Here is a 17,591-nt window from a genome sequence, read left to right as displayed (position 1 = left end):
ATCACTTAAAAATGCAATATTGAGTTTAAACATTCATATTAAAACAAAAAACTAGTACAGAGCCATCCGACAAAATTTTCATGGAAGGACGTGCAATTAATTAACGGCTTTATTCAGTTAGAACCATAAAAGAGCAATAAATATACACGGTATTCTCTATGCTCGACTTGAACAGCACCTATCCTTTGTTCGACCTTTGAAAAGCTCCAACGCAATCGCCTCAAATTGATTAGCCAGGATTTTCATTCAAAATTCCAAATTTAATTTCAATCTAAACCCATTCAATTACTCACCTCGCCGAATTCCAAGCGGCTGGGCAACTAACTATGTTGTTTAGCTTAAATCAGCTGCAGCGACCCTGGAATTTCCGGGAAGCGGTGCTGAAATCTGGCCCATCCTTATGAGCTAATCCACCGCGTGAGCTCAGCTCTGATAACGATGGATCGGATGCGCATCAGAAACTCACTTTGCTCCGATAAGCACCATCCCGTCATCACCTCTCTCGTTGCAATGGTGGTTGGTGTGGTATTTTCAACTTCATTAGCCCCCATTGCAAGTGTTTAATGAATTTTAATATACTTCATTTGATCAGTTCATCGAATTCAGTGCGGTTCGAATTGCATGCACCATTATGAGACCCGGTATGAGCGAGCAAGCTACCCTTTTTTTGAACTTCCGTTCCCATCCTGATCTGTGTGTGTGTATGTGTGTCTTTGCAGAGTCCGTTAGCAGTCACCGGTCGGGAGGGAGGCGGCGGAAAAAGCTTTTCCAGGTGAGTACCGATCACCGATGTTCCGTTGTTGTTGTCCATCATCGCCAGCTATCGATTCGATCTGCTCCGAACATCGATAGTGCATTTATGGTGTCCATTGTCCGAGAGTTCGTATGTGTGTGTCTCCGCGTCTGCGTGTGTGTCACAGAATAATCAAACAGTTTCATCATCATCATCGTCATGTGGGTACCATGTGGGATTTCGCACGAACTTCAGTTCCTTGTTTTTGTTTTCCCGGTAATTTTAATGTGCTAAAGTGGCCAACGAAAGTGAACAAACATGCTCGATAGGAGCAGAAGCAGCAGCAGCAGCACCATCAGCACCACGTCGAGTCCATTATGTGACAGAGGAGTGTAGTTGTGAAGGAGACCAAAGAGAGACCGAACGCCGTGAAGGGGTTGTGTTGTAAAAACAGTTTTATCGCTTCGATGGACGTGATGAAACACCCGATCAACCACACCCACACCCACACCCACACACACACACCAACACACACAAGCACTCCCATGCATGTCCTTCTACAACAATGTTCCGATCAGGGGACAATGGATGATGCTCGAATTACCCAACCATCAGCATCAGCATCGAACCCACGTGACTCGATATCGATGGCCATAATTGATGTTCCATCTTCGTTCGACCCATCAGTCGCCCCCCCGGGTCCCCTATCTCCACCTACGCTCCAACTTGTCTGACATGAAGAGCTGAGACTTGGTTGGCACTTGGACCTCGACCATTCCGCCCTAGCCATTGGTCATCAAAGTACTTAACCGAGTGTTGCTCCATCATCACCACTCGCCACCACTCCTATTACCCTTCCATTACCACGTTGTCTATGTACCACACTAAATGGCCATCGATGCCCTGTGCCGTATTGCCGTATGACACTCTGAAGCGCTTCGGACGCTTTTCCAGAACAGGCCAATGTATCGATGCGGCCCCTCGGGCGTTGCGTGTAGTTTGTTTGAAAACTGTAACAACGGGAAAACTCGCTTGATGTAGATTGAAAAGGGGCTAACGAGTGATGTGGAAGAGAATTTTATGTTTTTTCGGACCTGGGGAATTTGATTTACAGTGCCCTGATTTGCAGAACCGTTTTTTGGGGGTGACTTGTTGAAGGGTTCGTAGAGATCGTTACAGCCATTAACCGGACATGCCGGAGAATGATGAATCATGAAATTCAATTTCAAATATTTGCCATCGAGTGCTGCTCGCTCCCTAATTGGTTACTGCGCAACAGGGAGTTTCATATTAGTTTTTCATTTGACATCCACCGTTATTGGAATACCATAGACGGTGGAGAATTTATATGAAAACCATGTTCATAATATTTTTGGAATTTCTACTTCATAAAACTTGTGTTTGATATTTTTCAAGGAACTTATTTAGTTCATATACACGACTTTGGACTTGGACGGTCTTTAATTCGTTTACACACATTTTCATGAATGCGATAAGCATTCCGATTTTTGAAATATTCTGTAATTTTTTTTGGTTCAATCGAAGCAAATCTGACATAGATATTGATTTTTGAAAATTCGCCTTTCATACAAGGCTCAATGCATCTCGTTCTTTTCTGAACCATCGTAGTATAAAAACTTCCGGACCGATCGGGTTGAACATTGGAACACTTGATCGATACACTATTTGCTAGTTTTCAGAAAAAATGTCGCTACATGTATTTTGAAACATGTCTATTGTTTTGCAAGCTTTTCCTTTCTAGATGGGATGCCATGAACGTAGTTTCTAGCAAATCTTTCACAAAATACACCCAAATACTCTTGAAAAGCTGTAGTTTCAAATAAAAACAAGGTAAAAAATATAAATTGGGATGGAATCGTCACAAAAATCTTCATAATTGAGACCTTTTGGGGGTTAACCAAGGAACCTTAGACCCCCTCGCAAATATTCCTTTGATTACAGATTGCGGCTGCTACAACCAACGTCCTTGGGATGGGTCTCAATTCACGCTCGAAGAATATTAAATGGCAGATCATAGTTAAATCAGTGAAATCCTCTCAAAGAACACTCGCTACAAAATCATGCAACATGATTTCCCTTCTACAAAAACCGGCTGCCACTACGTCCAAGGCCACTGGTGTCTTAGAAACAATAGAAACATAATTCATTTCGCACAGTCAGACTGTCTCTATCTCTCTCTCTCTCACGCTCTTTTTAGTCTTGTCTTTGCCTAATTGACTCCAATCATCCTTACAACATGATGATTCCTCTTCCAGCCAGCCCAGTGCACCCGGAGCGGAAGATGCCGTGTTCCTCGTGCTAATGAGCTCCACACCAGTGTACCACTTTTCCAACTACTTCTCTGATCTTCGTGCTCGCTGCAACCGAGCAAATTGCTTTCTAGCTGGCATCCTGGCTGGCTGGTCGCTCGGCCACCCGGTCAACGGTGAACGATGAAGCGAAGAAAAATTCATTAATATTCCTCATCGTCCAGTGCTGGCACTGGCAACTGGCAAAGCAGCAGCAGCCGCATTCTCCGTAAGCTCGACCTTTGATACGACGATGGTGGAGTGGATCTAGGAATTCAAAGCGTTGCAACACGGCGGGGGTTTGCGTCAAAATTGCACAACCAACCAGCGCGAGCAGAAAGCTGAGCTTCCTCCTACGAGCTATTACTTGCCCGTTCGGTCGCAGGCCATGATGATGACGGCCGCCGACCCTGCCGGTACACCCGCGTACACCGGGTGGAATGCTTTCATTGGCTCCGTGTCGTACACGATACCGACGTTTACCTTCGAGCTAACGAACGAGCTCGCTCCAGAGGTATTTGATAAAATCAAAACACCATCCCTTCACTGAGGGAAACTATCAAACTTCCCTCCAGTTTATCACGTAGACCGGGAGACGGGAGGAAACGTGCCGTCCTTGGGTCTTGGTACCGCTGGCACTACATCTTGAGATTCGAGCACCCGGCGCACTATCATGTTCTCCATTAGGATACTCTAGGCGGAGGTCCTTGCGACCAGGCAGTGTTGTCGGTTGCTCGAGTTCAAAATGGACTTCCAACGGTCCAAGCGCAAGTCCTCGTCCAGTGGCCAAAGTACCCACTATGCCGGTCTCGATATGAAGCACTCCCCGGCCACCCGGTTCTAATAACAAAAGTTTTGGCCTCTTTTGTCCGGTGTATAGCCCGTGCGCTGCTTCCGGATTCTTTCCTGCACTCGATGCCTCATTTTTCCCCCTCGACAACTGAACTCTTGGCTCAAGTGCGAGCAATAGATGGTGGTAAAAAAGGGGGAACGGCCAATGGGAAACGGAAGAGAAGGTGGAGAAGAAAGGAGAAGTAAATTTATGGAAGAAAAGTAAATTCCTTACCCTTACGCCAACGCTCGGCGCAGTATTTTGAGGTCCTCGACGTTGCATCTTCACTGTCGACACCGTACACCAACACCAGTGGCCGCCATCATCGTCATCGTGGTCGTCGTCGTCCGTAGGCGAAGACGATGTCGTCGTACCTTCACTATAGTGCCCTTAGTCCCTTCAACCAGCTCCAGGCACGTCGCTGCACCATCGATTCACTATCGAGATTAATTTCGAGACTCGCACTCCAGACCTCCAGACACCGGTTCGTTCCACCGTTTCACGTTGCCCTTACTGGAGCCAGCCGCTTGTCGCTGCGCCGCACTGCTGGCACTGCTGTTGAGGTTAGGGGAAAATTGAAATAAGTTGAAAGATTACGACCACCACCTACACCACCGAAGCTTTGCGTCCCCGGATCACCCTGAACGGAGAACACCAGAAAGTTAGTCTCGATGTAGCACGACGTCTTACGGTGTCGCCGGTCGTTCGGAGTGTTTGCACAAGAACTTTCAAAATGTCCAAGGAAAAGGGGGGGTCTCGGCTTGGCGGGATCGGCATCGATTAAGCGAGATCTGATCGATTATGGGGAAGATTTATGGTTTTGTTTGGAGCCACAACCACCAACAGCAGTAGCAGCAGCAGCAGCAGCCGCTCCGGCGAGGGGTAATCGTCGTTATCTACCAAGAAGAGAGCACTTGAGTCCTTGAGTTACCCCACCATCGTTGAGCGTGACAGTGGACTTTCTGCTTAGGGAGAGGAACTGTGGAAGCTTAGCAAGCAAGAGCTTCTCCAAGGAGGATTTAATTTGAAGTTGCGGTGCGTTTTATCGCAAACTATGGCCAAGGCACTTCACCGCCAAAAAGGGACGCTGGGAGGGTGATGCTGTTTATCTCGTCACCAGCACCAGCGCCCGTGAAGGTCTCTGTCAGCGAACCGTCCGGTGCGGTCCGGTGATTGTTTTCCTTTTTGGTAAGAAGTGAAACTGGTCCAGTGAAGGAGCAGCACAATTACTCTTCTGACTTGCGCCGTCGAGTCGAATGAAAAATGGCACTTAAGCTTAATTGCTTCGTTTTGGAAGTCTGGTCCGAGTGCTCGGCTCGGTGTTGTGTTCGGGGTGTTATCGGTGGGTATAATCCAAGCGACGATACTAAGCGCCGCGACTGTGGCGCTGTCATCAGCTGCCGGCATTTATGTTTTGAAGTTTATTAGTCAACTGTAGTGTGCAGGATTTGGACTGCGTTCGGTATTTATTAGCAGTGAATTTATGAATTTCAAACCTTTTAATTACATTCAATTATCGGGATAAGTGATCAGCAATTTTAAACAAATTTTCTCATTTTCTCAACAATGCAACTTTGTGTAATGGAAGCTATCAACTAAGAAACGTTTAGAAGTAAGTTATATAATTTAATGTTCTTCCAACTGAACCTATTTTGCACCAAGTTGAAGTATCTCTTGGACTCCGCTTCTACCTTACTAAGAACTAACAGAATGTTCCAGAAGAATGTCTCGAACACTTAATCAACGACACTTTCATTTCCTCGGTAACAGCACGACAGCAGAGCACAACAGCTTATTAAACCCATTCCGGGACATCCCGGGAGCATACTTTCACATTGTCATCCTTTCACTGCCACCTCAAAGCCTCGTCAACTTTTAATGTGTCCTCGAAAGTTCCAAAGAACATGGCGGTAAATCCTGCTCCCGCACCCCGGTGGGATGTCTTCTCCTCCTTCTACCAGTGTGATCCATATGATCCGAAGCGTCTTAAATTAGCTTGTCATTTCACCGCTCCCAAAAGCCAACGAGCAAACATGCTTCATGCTGATGAGGTGCAGCCTGCAATGCTTTCATCTTGGCGTCACCGCTTTCGGCACACCCTTGAGTGACATTCCCGTCGAGATACATGAAGAGATGAAGAATGCAGCGTTGTACACTATCTACTGAGACCACGATGCATCGTTCCTCTTGCCGAGTTCCATACCTTCTCCGTACAGCGAAGCAGCGAGCGAAAAAGCTAATCAACTTCAAAATGTTACTAACAGCGTTCGAACGCATGGTTCTGGGTATACTCTGGGTTGCCGAACAGTCCTGTGCCCCAACCCCCCCCTGTGTGGCGCAAGGATTAAGTTTTGTAATGAGTTGCCATTTGCAGACACGCTGCACCATGGGGAAGAAGGTGGAGACTCCCCCAGGGTCTAGATTGCAAAGTTTTCCCCTTTCCCGAGCTGTCTTGTCGGAGCAGAAAAGATGCTTTCTTGTGGGGGAAAAAGGAAGGAAAATGTCAAAGATGCTCCGTGATTACCGTGATCTGGGCGGGCGGCGGAGAAAACTTTTATTTTTAGCTTTTCTTCTTCTTCGAAGGACGTCTGTTGTGCCGTACGTTGCGGTGCAGTTTTCGAAGGGGGTAGGTTCAGGGGTTTCATTTCATTTTGTTTTTCATTGTGCAGCACCGTTTGATCCTGGCACGGGACGAGCAGAGGAGTAGCGAGCGGTCGAAGTTCTTGGTGATACCGAATCTTAATGGTTTCGGAAAAGGTTAAAAGGCGCCCCGCAGTGCTGCAACTAGTGTCGTGTGTTTGTGTATTTATGTGGCGCATTTTATGGGAATGAGTGTCTCCATCTGGAGGAAGGTACTTGTTCTACTCCACACCACGATGCTATTATGGTATTATTTGGTGGTATTATTTCGTCTAATGACTTCATATGATTATTGAAGTTTGTTGAATGCTTTCGATAAGACACTCGCAGCTCAGAGTTCAGAGCTTTCAAAAGAATTCACCATTAAATAACCCTTAACTAACTAGATGGCGAAACCTCTCTCATAGTTAGCAATAGTATCAACAACCGATAGCTTCCGTCGCGACAAAGTAGATCGAACATCGAACCCATCGCCTCCTGAGAGTCAGTTCGAGCATCCTCTTAAGATACTCTCTTGAACTCAGCCCCTTCGACAGTGTCGTGTCAGTGTGAATGGGTGGCTATCAGCAACAACAAGCGACCCAGCACCCACCTACCACCACGACCACCACCGACCACGATGAGATGGTTAATGAGAAAATGATTTCGGTAAATGGTGCGCCGGATGTCAACCATAAGCCCTTATCGAGAGTTCATTTTATTAACTGACGAGCCGAGGTAGGAGCGAAGAGCAGGAAGCAGCAAAAGATGGCAGCAGCAGCAGTCATCTCGTTTGCCATTCCAGCGCCGAAGTCATTAGGAAGGAGCGTGCACGAGATGATAAGCTCCCCGGCATCGGGCGGAGGTTACACTTTCATCGAGGCGTTCGTCAGAAATCGATCACCATTTGTCATTGGACTGGCAGACTGACTGGCAGGATACTAGCATTTCGAGGGAAAGCAAGAAAAATGCATCCCAACCTCGATGACGGCGACGAGTGACGAGTCTCGAAAAGTCCGGTGACCTTGGGAGAAATTTTCGTGAGCAACTCCAGAGACTGAACGAAAAGCACTTCCGTTCCCCACCCTCCCCTTTAGACGAGCTCGATAATAGTCAATGTTTGATAACGATTATGTTTATCGTGACAACGCGCAGCACGCGAAATTGGCTGCTGATGGTCACATCAGGCCTATCGGGGGGGGATGATGAAGTTGCGGTGCTAATGGTCGGTTATGGGCTGGTAGCTATCGACATTAATGCCGCCTGGGTCACGGACATTTGCATGTCCGCTGTTGCGGTGATGTCGGTGTGATGATCATCATAATTACGGTATGGGCCAACAGCCCACACCAAACGCTGGTGCTCGCGCTCGCGCGTGAGAGTGGTCGATTTGGGTAAACATAACCAAAGCAAAGTGATAATTAAGGACGCGTGTGCACACACACACACTGGGATTGTTTGCTGTTAATGGCCAGCCAGCTCGCTGGCCACTCCTGCCATTGTCACGACCATTGTTGAAGGTGAAACGTGCGTTTTTAGTGGCCATTTTTGGGGGGTAGCAGCTGTTGCTGGAATAATACCGTACGGCCGGTCCGGTGCCACTGTCATTGATTAGTGGATTGTACTCCAGATTTCGGTATCAGCGATCGGCTTTTATCCAGCGAAAAGCAAAATAAGTCAGCAAGGAGTGGCGCAAGGAACCGGAGGGGTGGGAAATTAAATTTTCATTCAAAACGAGCGGGGAAGAGAGAGAGAGAGAGGGCGCGCGACAGAGATAGAGAGAAAGAGAGAGAGAGGGAGAAAGAACGAACCCAAAATACCTCGGTCTAGCGTTTGCGCCTGCAAGGTATGCAAAGCACCGTACACAGCTTCAGCGACAAACAGCGCAGCAATGGAATAACGAAGTTTCAAGAAATGTTTTAAATTCTCTAGACGCCAATCACGCCAATACAGGCGGCCATCACTCTCTCTCTCTCTCTCTCTCTCTCTCTCTCTCTCTCTCTCTCTCTCTCTCTTTTGCCGCTGGCATCCAAATCAAGGCCAGTAGCAGCCGATCGATCGTTAAATTTGAATGAAGAGAGAGAGAGAGAGGCTTTGAGGGCAGCTTTTCCACAATTCAACCAAAGGCAAGGGTACTATCGTAACGCTCGGATGGTGCTGATTCGATCAATAATTTACAAACACTTGATTGCCGGGGACCAGGGTACCGGGATCCTCATTTTTCCGTTCGCTCTCATCCATAATTGAACGCCAACCGAGAGTGCTGGGGGGAGGTAATGGTGCAAGGGGATGGTTTGTTTTATTTTGTTTTGTTTACCCCACACCGGCACAGGGGCACACCGGCCGGCCAGTTCCCATGGCGGTCATTAGGCGGAAGGCAACCGAACGCAACCGAAGCACCTCCGAAGCGAAGCGAGTTGGAGGGAGGCCGAGTGGACTTCCACGGTCCACGGGTCGGCGACGGGTCCCACATCCTTCTCTTCCTGTTTTCATTTCTTTTGTTTTCTTATCCCCTCTTTATCCTTCAGGAGCTTCTCTCCTCTGGGAGCAAACAAGGTCTTCTCCCAAGGTCTTCACTGATTGTTCAAATACAATGGCGAAATGGGCTTCCTTATTGCTTTTCACGTTCAATGGCGCAAAGTCCCTGGCCCGGCCGGGTCGCGTATATTGGTAAATCATTAAGCATCACGGGGAGGGCCAGCGGTGAAGCTTACACACACACACGCACACACACATACACAGAAACACACACAAGCAAAAGATGCTACTTCAGAGAAGTCTGGTTTCGGAGATCCTCCTGAGACCAGAGCAGCAAACAGCTTCTTTTGTCCGATTCTTCAGCACCGCCAGATCCTCCAGATCCTGCGGATCCTCGTACCGGCCACACCGCACCCCCCCCCCCTCCCCCGCTCTCTTTAGCCAAAGCCAGCGTAGACCGTGGTGCGGGATTCTGTGGATTCTGGCAAATCATTTTCCTTTCATTTATCAACCTGCTCTAAAACAGCCGAACCGCAGCCGCGCGCACACACACAGAAGCGAATCCGAAAAGCTGTTGGCGCCAACCGCTTGGGGCTGTTTTGGGGAGCTCCAGGAGTATAGACGGCGACAGGGGTGCCGGCTTTAATGGAGTGAAACTGTTTGTTGCTTTGTGCCGTGGCTGTTGCTGTTGCCTTTTTGGGGTGCTTTACGTTGCGGTGGCGGTGGCCATCTTTTAGACCATTTTACGGCCGGTGGCCGGTGGCCGATCTCTGGGTCTCAGCAGTTGTCAGCCTCCGGCCTGTCTTGTCGTCCCGTTGTACCGTGTTTTCAGCCGTCACGGGGATTTATTTCGGGGTTTTTTTGTATCCAGTGTTCTGTTCGTCCACGGTTCTCGGGATTTGAGGATAAGCAGACATGATGATGATGATGATGATAGTGGGTGTGTAGAGACGTGGTGGAGTAGTGTAGGGGAAGTGGTAAATTGCGACCGAATGGATCTTGGGCTCTCTCTCTCTCTCTCTCTCTTTCTGTTCCTTTGGTGTTTCTCGACTTGGCTTCTGCAAAAGGATTGTGGTTTCACCAGTCGCACCAACCAGCCTGGGCAACCAGCCAGCCAGTTAGACCAACGTGTAGTGGTGCCGGAAATGAACGAACGAAAACTTGGATGTATGGACGCGAGGGTAATCGCGAGTGACGTCCCCGTTCTCGTCATGGATGGAAAAACCTGTCAGCCGCCATCTGGATTATCGGTCACACTCTCCATGAGCGTGGAGCATTTGGTCAGCTCCTTGCGTGAAGTAGAAGTCTTTCCGTTTGAAATCGTGTGGCATTCTGATATTCTTCGCTTCGCCACTAAAAATTGGCACTCTGTCTTCTACTGCTGCTACAGTTATCCGAATTCGTTTTCTTCTATATATGAAAATATCGAAGGACCTTAAGAATGTTATTTAGATAAGTTCACGGTGGTTAATCATTTTACAATTTCGAATGACCTTGTTCTGTGAGAATTCGACTATGTATCCGAGAAGAAGCGATATGCAAGTATACAATCCAAGTATTTAAAACATTGTAGAAAGCGTACTAACAGAGTTCGTTTACAGTATCAGCGGGACTAGACTACTATTCTTTAAATAGGGACAAAATCAGATATCGACGGATGGTATAAGATCAGATCAGGTTCCACGATTTAAAAGGGGTTCTAGAACGGATTAATTGTAATCGTAGAGCCACGCTCCTTTTAGTCGAGTTCATGGATAGCCTCCACTTAACAAATGACGTAAGATATGTTTAGATCAAAGGCAATCAAATGAGAACATGTTTTAGTATGAATGATTTACTGAATTGCGCTAGATCTACGGAAGTAATTAGCACGTCAGCAACACTCACAGACAGAGTAATTCCTGCACTCAACGGAACTTTAACTTTCACCCTTCCTGTATGTAGTTGAGTGATTTTAGGCCAAATGCTCATCGCTATAAACCGCACTCTATTTCACTTGAATGCGCACCCACTACTCGCAATTACTTAGCTATATCTGCGAGCACTCCAGGTGACTCATTCCACTACCACTCAATACCACAGCGGAATCAACGTTTTCGTATCGCTCACCCCGAAACTGCTGCATCTGCATCTCTACATCCTCATTATGCATATGCTGCAACTGCAGCGCCATTTTCTGCGCTTGAATAAATGAGCAAAAAATAACCAACCTTTTCCACACCGCATCGAGACACCATCGTGGCGACTGCTGGCGCGTACCGGTTGCTGGCCCATAAATTAGCTTTCGTTTTTACAAACAACAATCAATGGCCCCCTGGGCTTGCGGGGTCATTTTTAGCTGATTCTGCATTTTCCTCATTCCCTCCCCCCCCTTCTTTTTCTCCAAACCCCCGGTGCAGCATTGTTTGATTATGATATCGTGGCGTGTGTTGATGTTGCTTGCGGGTGGGAGCAGCGTGCAGAAGAAAAAAAAAACCGCGCGAAAACAAACGCAAAACAAATTTACTCGCGGCTATTCGCGGCTTTTGTCAATTAATCGCTACACGGCGTGAGTCAACACACCAGCCCATGGCGCCGGCCCCCAGGTTTGCCGAGGTTGGTAAAATGACCGAACGTCAATATCGATTTAAAAAATTGGATTCCGGAAAAAAGGATACCCCTGGGTATCGCTGGTGAGCATAAAATATGCATAATTTTGAGTGCATTTTATGCCGAACGCCGCTTCTCGTCAGCTAGAAGAGAGAAGAGAAGAGAGTGTGTGCAACAGGCAAAGCGACAGAAGTGCTCCTCCAACGATCGTCTGTTTGCACTGATACAAGGTGGTTGTAGCACCAACAAACGCACTTACTTAATTAAAAACTTATCAGCTTTCACGGGAGGAGCTAAAGAATAATTGCAAACGCGAACAGCACCATGAGAGTTTTTCCATATTTTGCGAACCAGCTTTAGGCAGCTGTTTTCCTTCCCTCTGGTCGGTTTTTCCTATTTGTTCTCCATTTAAGTTTTCTCACTCGCGTTTGCGTTGAAGCTGAAGTATTAGTCAAAAGTCGGAGGGCGAAAAGCGCAAAGTTCTCCAGACGGACGCCGTCGGATGAGACCTCCGCGAGCGGATTGAAATGACGAGAGACGAGCGAGGAAAACTTCTGCACACCGTGGTCAGCAAAAGTCAGCGCCGGCGCAGCATAGCAGTTCCGCGAACCGTCACCGCGAAACCGGAAAGTGTGTTTTATCATTCGGCGGCGCTACGAATGCGGCCAATAGTTCCGTTCGTTGCTTTTTTTTTGTTCTGTTTGTTGGCTCAGAAGCACAGCATCGTGGCCACACCGTGGCGACTTGTGCACGTTGGTGCAGCTCTAATAGATGGCACTCCGGTTGTCAAAGTTTGAAGTTTGAAGCCGCTCAAAAGTGGCTTTCCGCTTCCGACAGCGGTCCCGGGCCGATCGTTCCGAACTTCAACTTTTCCAAATTGGTAACAGAAAAATGGCGCGACATTAAATTTAATTTTACTAACAGCAGCATTCATTCGGATACGGACATGAATGCCAGCTGTTACGTGAATGTGATTAAAGCAATAAAATGCCAGGTAAAGTTGGACGTTACGCGTCGGATCGCCACGTTGGACGGAGGTAGATCAGGATTATTTAGTGACTGGCAGTTTGTTGAGGAGTTTTGTAGGCTAGTGTAAGATTATGCCTATCTGGCTTCAAATACTTCAATTAGTGAAAATCGTAAAAAGTATCTCTTTTTCAACATCAAAATGCATCAAAAAATTGACCAATCAAAGAGCATTGATTTGTGGTGGATGGACAACGCAAAAAATGCATTTTTGAAGACACGTCTCTCTGAAAATAATACCGTGGATGAACTTTTTTTGGCACATAAAATAACGACCCAATCCCAATCCAAAAAATCCCAAAAAATACTCTTTTTTGGCCAGAATTAACCTTTCGTTTGGTTGCACCGAGTAAGTGCCAACAGGAGGTTAAAGTGGATCTGGATGGGATTTCTCCTAGCCACATACCGTTCAAACGTAGAAATAGAAACCTATTTTGCAAAGATTTCAGAACATTGAGTAAGCACATTGAGTGTAGGACACTCGAAAGCATCCTCTTAGGAAGATGAGAAGATCACCGGCATGCTGGTACGGTTTGAAAATGGAGGCCAAAAATAGTAATACGGCCAATATCCGTACGTCTTGAAACTGATTCACAGAAAGAACACATTTATTTCCAGAAATGACGAATCTTTTCGGCTAGAGCTAGGCTAGAGATCCTTTCATCCGAAACTGTGACACAGTCTGGGTACACTTCCAGAGAGGGAACGGTTCCGGACCATGCATGCGACACGCCAGGACATTCGCAATTTGCATCGGGAATTAGATTTCTGTTTCATTTTCTTGGAGTAAAACCCCTCGTGAATAATCCGCATCCAAGGATAAGGTTCTGCTCCGGTGCTAAGTGGCGTCGAGTGGCGGTCGCGCGTTGCTTCCGGTTGAAAGCACCCAGACGTACGAAGATAGGAAGCGATGGTGTGGGATGGTGCGAAGGAATTAATTAAATTTGCTGCAAAACCGCACGTACCTGCTATTTATTCATTAGCTCTGGCTAGACAGAATGGCAAACAGCCGATGCGCGGCCGATGCCACGTACCGTACCACTTGCATTCTGGGTTTTAATTTTCGAACTCTTGCTGAAGAGGTTTCTCTCGGTAACCTAGTTTGAAGTTACGACAGTAATTGCTTAACAAGCTAATTGCATTCCGTCCGCCATTTTGAGCGTTCTAGCCAGAGCTGATGCAGAACAAGTGCCGGCACTCCGGCAGCAGAAGATGTGTGTTTATTATTTAAATAATTTAACAATAATACATTCACTGACCAGATCAAACGCGAGTTGCTATAGTAGAGTGCACCCTGCGTTGGTTCGCGACGCGCTCAAGATGCCCCCCTCCCCCAAATGCCACCCTTTTTGTCGTGTGTGCTGCTGCTTCACCACCCATTTCGTCAACAAGCAAATCGCGGTAGCAAAACAAACGAGTTCATGAAATCAGGATGACTCCCTCAAGCCCCTCGCATTTCGCTTCGTGCGCTTTGCCTTTTTTTTTTGCTCCAGCTTCGTGTTTGGAGGAAGCTGGCGAAAGAGTGCGTAAATATGCTCCCCTCCCGCGATCGTAGCAAGCAGCGTCTGCCTTGGAAGAGAAAGGGCGCTTTTGAGCGAAGAGATGTGATGAACAGGTTGGTACCGACTTGGATCTCGAGTAGATTTGTTAATAAATACGAGATGCTTCTCTTTGAAATTAAGAAACAAAAATCGGGAACGGTTAAAAAGAGCGAATTGTTCGATGAGTGGTTTTGAAACTGTTTGAATACTTTTAAAATCGCTACTCAAATTGTGCCCCGCACTGTAGCCTCATTTAGCGGCATATTAAGGTAAAGAAAGGTAACCGGCCATCGATGGGCGCCCACCGAAGGTGTGTGGCATGGAGGGGTGGGAGGGATGATGAAAAACCGGCTTTTTGCATGGGACCGAAGCACCGGATGTATGTATCTCCGGTGACGTTCGAAGCGTGCAAAGCGGAGTCAAAATAAAGGAAAAGCAAAAGGGAAACATAAAACCGGGCCAACCGGGGACTGGGCTAGTTCCGCCACCCCTTACCACCGCCATCCCTTCTCACCGGGAAAGGTCACCGTTTCCTGCAGCGACAACTCATCTGCTATGGCGACAGTTTGGCTATTTGAATTGATAGCTAACTAGTGAGAAGGGTCTATCGCCCCTCGTCATGCTACAGCGCTATATCCACCAAAAAGAGTCACTGATGTTAGAAATTAAACGGTACATATCCGGTTCGTTGGTGCATATATTGAACAAAAAGTACGAGACATAGAGTTCCGATGCCGATGTGGACTGTATTGTGAGAAATATTGTTGTCTGTAAGTCAGAGTGTCTACGGTGGATTAAGCTGGCACCTTGCAGCTTATGTAATTCCTATAGTTCTTACCACTATCGCTGGTTTCACGCCCAATCTAATGAAATAATGCGCTTAAAGTTTTCCTCAGGCGACAATATGAGCTTAGGTTTATTAGACAAATTCTCTCGAACTCACTGCAGGCGGCCATCGAAGTGTTAATTACGAGTTCTTCAACGTGACCACCCGCCTTGGGGGGCAAAACAGCTTTCGCCATCAAATTGTTGCACTCAGTGTGGATTACAGCCGCAGAAATGACCGTGCTCAACCACTGTAACGCTCGATCGACGGAGCGGTCGACGTGTAATCCTGCGAAATCTCATTAGAAAACCGAAAACTAATCCAATTTATTTTACGCCAAATACACGACGAACGTCGGTTGGCTTCAATAGAACGGGAGTTCGGCGTGTTTTATTTAGCGTTTGGTGCGCTGTAGGCGATCCGCCACACTACAATGGAACCTTAAAGCAAAAAGCGTTTTTTTCTCAACTGCATTCTTTATGCTTAATATGTTGAGCCACATACCATGTTGTGGGTTGCTACTGCATAAACCATAAATTTGAAATTAACAATGCCACCTCCTAGCAACGGCAGGATTTGTCTCGAATTACCCTCCAGAAACGACGCAAGTACAGGAACCCCAACGGTAAACAGATCAGATCGCAGATGCTCCGTCATAAAGGATCTAGTGAACGTGGTTTTCAGGATCGCATTTCAATTCGCATTTTTGCAGTTTTGTGCACGGCTAGTTCATTTGTGCTCTGTGAAAGATGTCGTCCCACGAGAAGGAAGAAAGCAGTAATTCAGAAAACTATATAGATTTGCTACCCGTTGAGGTAAGGCATCGGTGCAAAGATGGGGAAGTGGAGTTTACTGATTGATATTCTCTCGGTACAGATTCTGCGAATGATTTTTGATCGGCTGGATATTAAAAGCGTGAAAAACGTGTCGCTTACCTGTCACCGATGGAACAACATCATTTTCTTGAGCGAATATATATCGAGATTTGTCTGCAAAATCAACAGCTCTCGATCGCTTTTTGATAACCTTTCGCCGTTCTTCACAGAAGACAATTGGAGTGTGAATACATTTAGAGATATAGTTTCTAACAGCCAGCGCTGCTATCGGCACCTTCGCTGGAATTTGACAGACTTTATTGGCGATCATGAAAGATGCTTATGGTGGGATACTATACACCCTAAGCTGACGAACAATCTCATCTCGCTGGAGATTTCAGGTTTACCATCAGAAGAAGCGTTATCTTCGATTATCAATGCTATACCATTGTTGACGCAGCTTCGTTCACTTGTTCTTATCGACCACGACAGGTACCAGATGGATTTATACCAAGAATTTATACCAACTCTGCGAAGTAATACGGTGCAAATTCTTAAAGCCGTATCCAGATTGAAGTTTGTGGTAGAAATGCCAGAGTTGTGTTCATTTGATGGAGATTTGTCTTCATTTTGTACACCAAACGATAGCTTCCAATCAATCGAGCTCGTTAAATTAAAGCATATCATTGTACAAAGCAAGAAAAAATCTTATTTCGACCCAGTTACAATCAAAACTGCCCTAGACGTACTTCCACGATTGGTAAACATAAGGATTATCGTGTGGGATTGTCGCATTACCTTTGAATTGTTCAAACTAATATGCGAAACATGTACGACTCTGGAGAGTTTTATTTTACGTGGTGAAATGACTATTGACAATGAGGCCAGCTTCACAAACTTCACAAAGTTTACAAATCTTCGTGTGCTTGTAATACGAAAAATTAAAGTGCGTCGGGATTATCCGCGCAATTTAGGGCTGGATTTTTCGAAATTTACCCAGTTACGGCGTCTAGCACTAGAGCCCAGAGTTTTCCCGAGGGCAGTCCCCGAATCACTCGAAAATCTTATGATATGTACGTGTCATTGGAATGAACAGGAGGTGATCCACACTTTTTCTCAAATTACGCAGATAAGGATGTTAACAGTTCATCCCAAAGAACCCGTTAAATTGTTGAAGCTTCTACCGCCTTTAAAACATCTGGAAGTTCTTGAGTTCAATAATGGGTTTTTCCACAAATCAAGTCTCCTTCAAATTAATGGCCCATTGGAAAACGTCCGTACGCTGCGGTTCAGTAATTGCAAAATAGAATCGAAGGATTTAATTGGATTGCAGGAAAAGTTTCCCAACATAAAGCAACCAGAGTTTTCGAAATGTACCTACGTTTCGAAATTGATAGGCTCCATACATGCGACTTTGCTAGCACATGACTATTAATGGTAACAAATCAACATTTTTGCGCCGTAACCTTAATGAAAACACGGGACACATAGTAATAGGTGCTTAAGAGTATGGACTATTCAAATCTCCGTTCGGTTGGCAAAGCAGAAAAGCACGCTTTTCGTTAATAAAAGAAGTTAATAGGCAAACCACGTGATAAGGGAAATCAGTTGGAGATTGAAATGTAAAGGTAGCTTGTAATAAACTATGAAATGTAAATCATCGGATTAAATAAAGCTTCCTGGTTTAATATAATACTTTGATACCGAATGCACATGTCCTGCTGCTATCATCTTTGCTCTTCAAATCACCGATCATGGAGGGCGCGCGCGCGCGCATCGTTCCCAATTCATTGCACAAGACCAAAAGCAAAGCGCCTTACGCA

The 17,591-nt window shown here is 46.3% G+C and overlaps 1 protein-coding gene across 1 annotated transcript in view; it reads left to right on the top strand.

The window, feature by feature from the left end:
- Positions 1 to 17,591, top strand: part of LOC125953462 (cysteine-rich motor neuron 1 protein-like) — a 163,560-nt gene that overhangs the window by 39,761 nt on the left and 106,208 nt on the right. Inside the window, exon 6 of the mRNA XM_049683071.1 lies at positions 720 to 772. Within this exon, the coding sequence (XP_049539028.1) occupies positions 720 to 772 (53 nt within the window). The remainder of the gene's footprint in view (positions 1 to 719; positions 773 to 17,591) is intronic.

This window comes from Anopheles darlingi, chromosome 3, assembly GCF_943734745.1.
Source record: "Anopheles darlingi chromosome 3, idAnoDarlMG_H_01, whole genome shotgun sequence".
Classification (NCBI taxonomy): domain Eukaryota; kingdom Metazoa; phylum Arthropoda; class Insecta; order Diptera; family Culicidae; genus Anopheles; species Anopheles darlingi.
The sequence above is the reverse complement of the archived record's forward strand: the minus strand, read 5'-3'. Positions and strand labels throughout refer to the sequence as shown.